Source organism: Pelobates fuscus, chromosome 11, assembly GCF_036172605.1.
Source record: "Pelobates fuscus isolate aPelFus1 chromosome 11, aPelFus1.pri, whole genome shotgun sequence".
NCBI lineage: Eukaryota > Metazoa > Chordata > Amphibia > Anura > Pelobatidae > Pelobates > Pelobates fuscus.
In genome coordinates, this window is record NC_086327.1 from 84040110 (window position 1) to 84051790 (window position 11681).

General features: G+C 38.4%; 1 protein-coding gene across 1 annotated transcript; it reads right to left on the bottom strand.

The window, feature by feature from the left end:
- Nucleotides 1–2667: 2667 nt before the first annotated feature.
- TRAPPC4 (trafficking protein particle complex subunit 4) lies at nucleotides 2668–11381 on the bottom strand. Its single transcript, XM_063437122.1, has 5 exons — nucleotides 11159–11381; nucleotides 9119–9293; nucleotides 8311–8414; nucleotides 3174–3300; nucleotides 2668–3042 (listed from the first exon to the last, which is right to left on the bottom strand). Exons 1-5 carry the CDS (start codon nucleotides 11331–11333, stop codon nucleotides 2964–2966), a joined length of 660 nt encoding a protein of 219 aa, XP_063293192.1. The 5' UTR covers nucleotides 11334–11381; the 3' UTR covers nucleotides 2668–2963.
- Nucleotides 11382–11681: the final 300 nt, after the last annotated feature.

Below are 11681 nucleotides of genomic sequence, written 5' to 3' on the forward strand. Positions count from 1 at the left end.
GTATCACCCATTGTGAATTTAAATCCCAGTGTAAGTATAACAGGAATATTCGACCACAGGTAAGAGTTACAACTTTAATAATGTTAAAGATACACTATAATCACCAGACCTTGTCATGATAGGGATACCTACCATCCTCGCCCTAATAATAGTGAAGGACGGCAATAACTACAACTCATGTGAAATATAAATCATACTTACCTTTAGAACTCTTCTTTCTTCTGAAATTGTCTTTTCTAAAAATTCATGCTAATTATCAGCTTTGGGATATATATAGGTGGCTGGAGTCTGCTCCATGGGAATGTGAAATAGAAAACAAAAATATATAGTGAACACGATGTATAAAGCAAATGCTAGTAAATAGGATTGCTTATAAAACCCAGAGCAAAATATGATTTGCTCAATCCACAGGGCTTGGTTGGTGTTTCCTCAGAAGGAAATGGTATCCAAAGGGCAATGAAAGTCCATATTTTAATTTGAAAAAAATAAATAAAAAAAAATCTATAGTTTATCTTTATTATATATAAATATATTTATATACAAAAATTATCAAGATGAGCGCACTCAATGGATTTCAAACGTCATTAGTGTATTCAAATGTTGCCAATAAGGATCAACTTTCGACCTTGCAGTCTTTATCAATATATATGAAACCAAAACCTGAACATGCATACATTGTAGGGAGCTGCTGGGTCCAATATATACAAAATACACAATCCAGCGCACTCACCTATTCACTAAACAATGATTTCATATCTCACAGTTTGTTATAGTTTTATTTAAAAACACCTGACCTAGGCAAAAAATAATGGGGGTTTAGTTACATTATATAATCATATATTGCATAAGCCTGCCACAACGTCAATGTACCCCATTCTTGGCAGGTCCTACTCTAGCAGCCTAATGCCAGCCCTTATGAGATCAATCCTCATTTCAGGATCCTATTTAGCCTTGACCTGCAGAGAATCTCAGGAGAAAGTAGCTCCCAAGTAAGTGGATTGATCTCATAAGGGCAGGCATTAGGCTGCTAGAGTAGGACCGGCCAAGAATGGGGTACATTGACGTTGTGGCAGGCTTATGCAATATATGATCATATAATGTAACTAATCCCCCTTTACTTTTTGCCTAGGTGAGGTGTTTTTAAATAAAACTATTACAAACTGTGATATGAAATCATTGTTTAGTGAATAAGCGAGTGCGTTGAATTCTGTATATTTTGGCCCCAGAAGCACCCTATTATTACGATGAAATGGGTAGGTAGGGCATTTTTATTGGTCCCCTCACTATGAGTACACAAGATTACAGTACTGTGAGCGGCTGTCAACTGTAACCCTCACCATTAGTACGCAAGATTTCAGTACTGTGAGCGGCTGCCAACTGTAACTCTCACCATTAGTATGCAAGATTTCAGTACTGTGAGCGGCTGCCAACTGTAACTCTCACCATTAGTACGCAAGATTTCAGTACTGTGAGCGGCTGCTAACTGTAACTCCACATATGTGCTTTTTTTTTTTTTTTACTCCATTTTGATGTATATAAATCAATTTTCCAGAAACGACCACATTGATGGAATTCTGTTTGTCCTAACCATGCTCAAGTCTATAGGCTATTCATGAGTCCTGGAGGACATAAGGGAGAAATGGCCTCCGCTGCTTCTATTGCTCTTGTATAGTTTCAGCAAAATCAAATCATGCGGTTCCACAAGGGCTGAGAGACCACTCCATGAGGACTCTGTAGCATTGTGGTTCTGCTACTCCACATGAAGTGAACTTTATAAATGGTTGTAAAACACAAAACGCAGTGGTTACCATGATCTGTCCTGTGGCAGGGAGCTTGTCACTGTATTTCCAATGTAACTTCCATTAGAAGATTATCGCTTAATAAATATTTTTTGAAGAAACGGATTATGAACAGAATCTTTGTGCACACTGCTTGCTATTGTTTCCCTGCAATTACTCCACGTCTTTCCAGTCCAGATATTTAGGATAGCGATGTGGTCCTTGCAGAATACCTTACTTTGGCAATATGGCTTGAATGTCAAATTATACAAAGGAGTGAGTTTTGGGAAGCTTTGTAGATTGCGTATTTTATACTATTTATGTTATAGTGTGATAATATAATGTGCAGCAGTTGGTGTGGTGTATTTTATTCCCCCTTGTTAATAATAGTTTGGGCATTGCCTGAGTATTGCCATGGCTGGGAAAGAGGAATATGAATTTCTATTTAGCGTTATTGTCCTTTTCTGGTAATAGGATGTAAAAGCAATACATTTCCACCCTGGTTGTAGGGCTTGGGTCACAAACTGGGGTATTATATACCAAAAATAATACTTAAAATAGTTATAGACTTAATTCCTGTCCAGCTGGAGTGAAAGGAGGAGCTGCCGTGGTGCATTATAGAGAGGAGAACATTTTATATAATTTATTTATTTTTAAATGGTGTATGTCATATCTACTTAACTTTACGGCTTCTGCTGTTTCACACAGAACAATCACAGCAGCAGGCAAGACAGGTTTAGCAGCAGTTGGTCAGGTAACTGTAGACTCCCTACACATCTCTTGAAAAATATACACCAAAATTGCTTCATTAAGCTAAAGTTGACGTGGCACTGGATAAAAGAGCAAAATAAATTCCATTGTTAAGTGGACACAAGAAATGATGTCAAAATTGAAATAAAATTTGGTTTTATCGGAATTATATACAAAAGTGAAATAAATGTTTAAATACAAAACAATTCTGCAATCTATTTGGAGGTAATATTACCACCCTACACATGCCACTATGTCACCACTGTGTTACATGAGATATAACTTATCAATTTTACAGTATGTACATACCAGGAACATGGCACATCTCTTACAGAAAGAGGCAGCCAAGGTATAAACAAATCTAAACAGCTAAGGCAGATTGAATCTCCATAGTACTCTCCAACTGCAGACAAATGGAGAGGGGGTAATGCAGGGTTAAGAACTTGGTCCAAATGTTCCAGCTTTCTCTGCAACCTCCAGGGCAGACTTCAAGTTCTGGTCAAAGAGTTCACACCTAAAGGACAGACTTGGTTATTAATATTGCTTTTGCCTGTATTATCATAATTTTTATGTGGATAGGCTTTCTCTGTCACTGCCTCAATTCATCATTGAAAAAAAAAAAATCAAAGGTAAAAATCTACCCACCTGATTGGCATTTCCAGTGAATAAAATGGGTTCTTTAAAGCATAGTCTGAATAGAGTTCATATATCTTGCGTAGTAGAGAATCTATACCAGCCTGTCGTGGGTCTGACAGCACCATAAACTTAATACCTGGGGGAAGAGGGCAAGGTATTAATCTACAAAGCATTCAGCACTAGAAACTGTGACTGATAGATATGTTCTTGGAGAGATAAATGCATAATACATATATAATATTTTGTCTTCACCCAACCACAAACTGAACAGTGATGTTCAAATGGAAACCATGATTTTATTCACTGCTGAATGATGACATTGATGATGCACCCTTCTGTCGTTACCAACTCAGAGAATGAACCAATAAAAGGCTTTCATGCAAGGGTCCTGATTATGCTTCTTTCTGGAGGCAGAGTTTAGTAATGAAACCGGTCAGGAACTGTCCAATCGTATGCGTTAACAATATTTATATCAAAATTACCTAATTTCACAGCTTTGGCAAGAATTATTATTAACCCCGTAAGGACACAGCTTCAGAAGCTGGACATAGCCTTAAGGACACAAGCAATTTTTGCATTTTTTGCTGTTTGTGTTCAACTGCAATTTGCATCTCTCTCATTTATTGTACCAACACATATTATATATCGTTTTTTAGAAGACAAAATTTGCTTTCATTTGATGTGACATATACATACCGTATATACTCAAGTATAAGCCGAGTTTTCAGCACATTTTTTGTGCTGAAAAACCCCAACTCGGCTTATACTCGAGTCAGTGTCTGTATTATGGCAATTTACATTGGCATAATACAGACTGGGGGCTGGCAGCGAGCTCTTATCTCTCCTGCAGCTCCTGTCAGCTCCCTTCTCCTCCGCGCTGGTCCGTTCAGCACCTCTGTCAGCTCCCAGTGTAAGTCTCGCGAGAGCCGCGGGGTCATAGTGCGGCTCTCGTGAGACTTACAGTGTGAGCTGACAGGGGAGCTGACCGGACCGGCACGGAGGAGGAGGGAGCTGACAGGAGCTGCAGGAGAGGTAATTAACAGCTCTGCCAGCCCCCTCCCCCCCCACTGAACTGCCAATGCCACTGGACCACCAGGGAAGGAGAGCCCCCCTCCCTGCCATGTATCAAGCAGGGAGGGGGGGATGAAAAAAATAAATATAATAATAAAATATTAAAAATAATAATAATTATATAAAAAAATAAAAAAATAGCAATATATAAAAAAAATTATAATAAATAAAATAAATAATAATAGAACAAAAAAATGATTAAAATAATAATTAATAAAATAACAATAATCAAAATGCCCACCCCCACCAACACATACACAAACACACACTGCATCACACACACACACACTTCATTCATATACACACACACACACACACTGCACTCACACGCACACACTGCATTCATACGCACACACTGCATTCATTATATACACACACTGTAAATAAATATTCAATAAATATATTTTTTTTAGGATCTAGTTTTATTTAGAAATTTACCAGTAGCTGCTGCATTTCCCACCCTAGTCTTATACTCGAGTCAATACATTTTCCCAGTTTTTTTGGGTAAAATTAGGGGCCTCGCTTATATTCGGGTCGGCTTATATTCGAGTATATACGGTATATAAATTCTCATTTATTTAAAAAAAAAAAAAAAAAAAAGCAAAATAATGGGGGGAAACAAAAAAACATTCAGTTTATTTTGAAAGTTACAGGTTACAAACGACAAGGTCTAAAATAAAATTTCAATGTGAAACTATTTTAGAAGTTGGTATGTTTGTCTTGGAAGTTTAATACCCATCAGAGAAAACAAAATTGTCACACAAAGTATATATTTATATAGTAGACATCACGGGCTATTTACCTAAGGTTAGTTTGACACTGTTTACGTAGCCATTTCACCGCCAATCTCTGGAATAAAATTGTGTTTTTCTCTATTTTGGCATATACACATATAAGAAGGTTTTTGTAATGTGTATTTCGTAAAGCTGGTGTGTGCTATCCCTGTACAGAACCCCACGTTGTGTTCAGCTACACCAATACCCCCATTGTATACCTTTGCCACTATTCTGTGAAGCTACAATACCATATAGGAGACCATGCTATTTCAGTTTCTATAGTTGGAATTTTCATAGATGGTCATATGTCTGATATTGTGGCATTATAGCCATTTGACTGTTCAAATAACCCCACAAAAACCTTCCATTTGAGAAAGCAGACACTCCAGGGTATTTATTATTCCTTAACTTGCCACCATTTTTTTCACCAATTTATTTTACATTTTGTGGTGTGAAAAAAATATTTATTTTTACATATATGTTGCATTTTCGCACATTTGATAAGTGCCACTATCATAAATTCCCCCTAAGTATGCTCAGTTACCTCTTCTAAAACAATAAGCCCAATGTATGACCCAGACACTATTTTGTGAATTTACTGTGCTGTAAAAGAGACGTGACAAGTTCAGGTTTTTGTGTGTGAATTTACATGGAGGGTTTTAATGGGTCCGTATTCTATTTTGAAATATGTTAGCAGACTACATATTCCAACTACCCCAAAAAGACATACTATTTCTTCAAGGAGACACCTGAGGGTATTTCAAAAGGCAAATTATGAACCTTAGCCTGAAATAATTTTTCCACTAGCTTGTACCAAGTGTAGTGGTGATAAGCATTTTCTCCTGCCATTTTGACACACAAAGTGAGTTTGTGCTGTATATTTTGTAAACCTAGGGCACATTTGAGCCACAGCAATTTAACCCCTTAAGGACCAAACTTCTGTAATAAAAGGGAATCCTGACATGTCACACATGTCATGTGTCCTTAAGGGGTTAAGTTTTTTCGAACTTTAAATTTTTACATTGTGTCCATACCCCACTTTGGAGGTTTTTTAGTAGGTTGATTATTCCAACAACTCTACAAAGGCACCGGAGGGTATTTCAAAAGGTATATTTTGAACCTTAGCCTGAAATCATTTTTCCGCTAGCTTGTACCAAGTGTTTTGGTAATAAGCATTTTTTATGTCTTTTTGACACACACAATGAGTTTATAGTATATATTTTGCCTTATATGTGCTACAGCAGTATAATACATCATATGATGCTCAGCTATGTCATCTGAGTACAGCAATACCACCGTATGTACCTTTGCCAGGTATATGTGGACGTTTAAGGGGCACATTTGAGACACAGCCATTTAAGTTTGATTTTTTTACGCTGGGTCCATGCCCCACTTTGGATTTTTTTTTAATAGGTTGTGTTTTCCAATTTCTTCACAAAGGCATGACATTTCCTAAAGAAGAAACCCCAGGGTGTTTCAAAAGGCATACTTTAAACCATATCATTAAACCGTATCATTGTTTCGCTAGGCTGTACCAAGTGTAGAGGTAATACGCATTTTTCCCCTTTTTTAAAACTTTATAACCGCAACATTTTACAAAATTCACAGCAGTCATAAACACACTCTGCAGTGCGTAACACCAAAAGAAGAAGCCGTGATCTCCTTGGACATACTAGTTATTGTAGGTCATGGGCACAAGGTACAAGGCACAAAGCTCCTTTATGGCTTCTGAGAAAGCCTGTACCACAGTAATAGCAGTAACAAGTGTTAAACTACACACTAGGTTGTACGGAATATACCCAGCACTCTCTTTGGATACACAAATTGTAAATGGATGGTGGAATATGGCCAGAGCCTTCCTTAAATTTGGTACAGAGAGGTTTGCACACTGTGCAAAAATGATGTTTATCTTGTACAGATATCACATTCGCCAGTGGTACTTGAGGCCAATTTAGCCCCTGACTTCACTCAGGCTTTAGATCCAAAACAACAGTGTAACTATTCTTTATGTGGATTTGTTATAAAACCAAATACCTTCTGTGACCATTATTTTAAATATTATTTGTTGAATCAAATAAATGTATTCCAACTATAAAAGGAAGCATTGTTTGGACTGATCAGCCAATTCACTGCTTCTCACAAGCAGGTGCACTCACAGCGCAGAACCTGCGTGCAGAGCCGGCACCTCAAACTCTGCCCCCCAGATGCTGCTAAACTACAATTCCCATCATTCCTCTGGCCATCTATTACATTGAAAAAATGATGGGAGTTGTAGGCCATCAACATCTGGGGTGTCAAAGTTTAAGATTCCTGCTGTAAAGACTTTGCGTTCCCTATCCGCATGCTGTGTGTGTGCGCTGACAACAAATGCACAAATTCTGCATAACCAGCCTGGATATCTGATTCCAAGCTGACTGATGCCAGCTGTCATAGGTGGCAAATACATTATAATAGTTCTTTATATACAGCATTTCAAGAAGAAAGGCTGGATACTCAGAGACTTACACCATAACCACTTCAACAAGCACAAGTTGTTATGGTGTTTGGAATATCCCTTTAATCTCAAATACCAGACTCCGGAACAAATAGTGAATAGACCGTTTGTCACCCCAAGTAATAAAATTATTTTCCTTCCCAGTTGGAGTCTGGATTGAGAATGAAGACACTCCTGGTACCAATACAACTTTAATTCACTTTATAGATTTTGGCCTCATTATAATGCTGGATTTTTTGCATGCTTTATTCTTTATAGATAGAAAAAACAAAATGTTTGGCAAAATGCTGCACCATAAGCCTGCCTCCTTAACTAAGCCCACTTACTCCAGAAAATACTTATCAAACGTATGCACACAGTCTCAGCCTCGCAGCACTAAGTGAGTTGCTTTTATTTCACAAACTGACTGCGGACAGTCAGGCAAAATACAAACAGGTAGTGATACCCTAGCTATCTGCATCCCTGAGTGTTCTCTTCTTCTAATGCTGGTTGTTTTGTAGTCAGATCATTTAGTAATATCAATAGTCGAGCTTATGTATGAATATATTTGATAAGGAAGACTTTTTCTGGAGTAAGAGGACGCCGGCTTATGGTACAGCATTTTTCAAAACATTATTTTAATGCAAAAACTATAAGATTTGAGCATGCAAAAAATAAAACATATTCAAGAGGCCAAAAGTAAAATGCATTAAAATTGTATTGGTCCCCGGAGTGTCCATTTAACATATTACAATTACCAAACTGAACCTGGAAGGAGATGGGAGTATATTGTGTTTTTCACCAATCAGTATATTGTTATTCTCACCAGTCAGAGTTTGGAAGCAGTGCAGCTTGAATGTATCAGTTTCCAACATTTCTATACCAGAACTTCCAGGCTCAGGGGAGAGCTGAGATCCTATGGCAAATAATCTAGAACAAATAGTGGAATAAAAAAAAATAGAAAAAAAATAGTTAAGCAACTCTCATCTTAAGAATTAAACCTTCACCCTAAGCACCATAACAACTTTACTTTATTGCAAACCGATGGTGCAGAGAGTACACACTGTGAGACACAGATCAAAGGTGGAGTCATGGATGTATCTAACAAGCGTGAAATTGTATTGACATCTATCCTGTGAAGCAGAAATTACCCACCATCTGCACAGAAGATGCAGGTCTATACAACAAAGGTAAGTCATTACCCAAGTACTCCAGTTTTCACAATTTTAAAATAATCCATACGTTAATAACGAGCACCCTCCCACAGTTCTGCAGGTGATATATAACTGAGGTGGTTTGTAAAATACACTGCAGCTATAAAAGCCCCAAAAGCCATTAATGAGGCAGCTGGAACTCTCAGTTTTGGGATGCCTGTGGCAATTTTGCCTAGCTTGTGAGTGTGGCACAGCTTGGACTCATCTCCTCCTCTGTCTGTCTGAGCCAATGCTGATGATCAGTACATTTTAACTGGGTTTTTTTTTGTTTTGTTTTTTTCTTAAATGGAGGACCGAGTATTATAAAGTCATATAGAAACACACACACACATATACATATATATATATATATATTAATAAAAAGGAACTGCACTGTGGCATTATATCCTTTGTGTAAAGTCGAGGTTTGCAGTAACTCACGAGTGGAACATAGAAGCCAGCATTAGTTTCTCATTGGAAGAGAGACGAGGTCGGCCAAACCGGATGGACAGTGGGTAGTTGGCTGGATTATTGAGGAATTCAATAAGTTCCTTCCCATCTGCTGTATTTCTGCCATTCACATCAATCCCATTGATTGAGAGCACCGCATGCCCAACTGGTGGGATACAAGAAAGAACAAAGACAACACAGAATAAATAAAAAGGTGTACCAGACAGATAAGAATGAACCCATACTGAAGTACTTTACTTTACTTGCATAAAAGCATGCCCTAGTTGCTCTGTAGAAGGTTACCAGTGTTCAATCAATCAATAATTCACCTATTGACAATGGGAAGTTTCAATAAATAAGGAGATCCTCTGGTGCCAAAAAGTTACAAATATATGTGATAAAATACTTACTGTTTGTGTTCCTGACACTATAGTTTTCCTTTAATCACTTCAGTCAGTTAAAATGGTTATGATGACTACAGTGCCCCTTTAAGCTGTATTGCTGCCATTATTTGATCTGGTAGCTTGGTACACTCAGATTCTGGCATGTACTGAGGTACATGATGCTGCCTTAAGGTGACAAGCAATCAACCGCAGTACGAAGCTGCTGTAGCGATCTCATGCTTGGGCTAGCCCAAAGGAGGTTATTGATAGACTACCTTACGTATTAGTATAACAGCAATAACCTGGGCTTTGCTTATCCTTGCATGTACCGGTAAGAAGTAAATTGTGCCTGGTTTTGTGCAAAGTAAATCCATCAGTAATGTAGTTAGTAACATAATGTAAAGTGCTGCGGAATAAGGTGGTGCTATATAAATACCAATAATAAGAATTCCCTATATGCCACCTGTTCTTAATTTGCAATGGAAAGCTTTAAGAGCAAGGAACTACTAATTTCTCTTTAAATATGGTATCTAAATGCATCATGCATATGAAAGTTAATAAAGTGTCATTCTATGCACCAGTCAATGTGCTGTAGTAGTTATGGTACCCTGCGTTTTATGGCCTCTTTTGTCAATTCCACTGATGTTTGAACAGAAATCACAGGCTGACATACTCAGCCATGCATTTTGTCCACAGGGAGAAAATAGATTTATGTAGAACAGAACTTCTGCTTTAGATAAACCAGAAGGGGAGGCTGAACTCCATGCATCCAGGAGACCAGAGAATGTGTCAGAACATAGAAAAAAATAAAAAATGTCCTGACCACTTACCCTGGGATAGCAGCCGGGGCCTGCTGACATAACCATTACGTTGCTCTATAGTCCCTTTAAAGGAACAAGTGGCCATTTTGTAGTATTTGTGATTTAGGAACACTCTCATGTTCATGACGACAATTTTAAATTAAACTGTTGTTGTGACAGAACACTAGATCACACTTATTCCTATTAGCATGACAGCTGCTCACCAACAAAGCCACTCACGGAGTCTAATTTATGGAGAACCTATTTACAAAAGCATCTGCATTCACTTCTGCAATAACTTATCTATTCCATAGGTGGCTGAAAAGTATGTCACCAGCTCTTGTAGGACTACAACTCCCAAGATGCTTTGCCAATAGGGCATCAATGGGGGAAGTAATTCTTCAGTGTCTGTGGAAATACCCTTTTGACCACTGCACCAATTACCAAGCATTGTACACAGACAACACCGAAATACAAACAAACAAATCAGCATTAAATGACTGCAGTAGAAAGAGCAGGGTGTGAGTTTATAGGTGTGTAATTATATGGGTATTAGGAAATATAAGTGTAAAAGCAGGGTAGCCATTAGCATGTCATACTGTGTACATCAGGGGCCCTCAAACTCCTGCCCCCCAGATGTTGCTGAACTACAACTACCATGATTCTCTGGCTATCTATGCAATTCAAAGAATCATGGGAGTTGTGGTTCAGCAACATCTGGGGGGCCGGAGTTTGAGGACCCCTGGTGTACATCAATAGCCGTGTCCCCTCATTAAGGAACTGTCCATTGAGGATCTAACACACCAGTCTCCATTTCCTTGCAGATCCCTGGGGCCCAGCAGCCTCACCTCGGATGCCATCACGCTGCCCGAATGACACCTGCACCCGATCATCGTGGACTTTCAGCACCAGGTCCAGCGGGTAACTGAATGTTTTCTCCGTCTCGGAGCGAGGGATCTGGTTATCCAGCTGGTAGATCAGGCCGCCTGCCTTATTCACTACATACACACTGAAGATCGCCATCTTGGTGGAGCCTATTCTGTCAGCTGACTGGAGCCCAGCCTCCAGTGTCCTGTCATGGAGCTCTGACCAGAAAGCAAGGCCGCAGATGTCGCGGAGTGTACACGTCACAGCCACTGATAGCCTGTTAAAGACAGCTAAAAGTTGCACTGCACTTTAAGGAATTGAATTTATTTATTTGTGTATTTTTTGAGAATCAGATTTTATCTGTGTTCTTTATGACAGTAAAGTAAAAATGTCCATGTAGGTAAATGTTTACAAAAGCAAACTGCACTCTATTATGTTATAAAAACCATTTGAACAGAAAAGTAAAAAAAATAATGAATAAAAGTGGGAGGTATAAAAATAAAA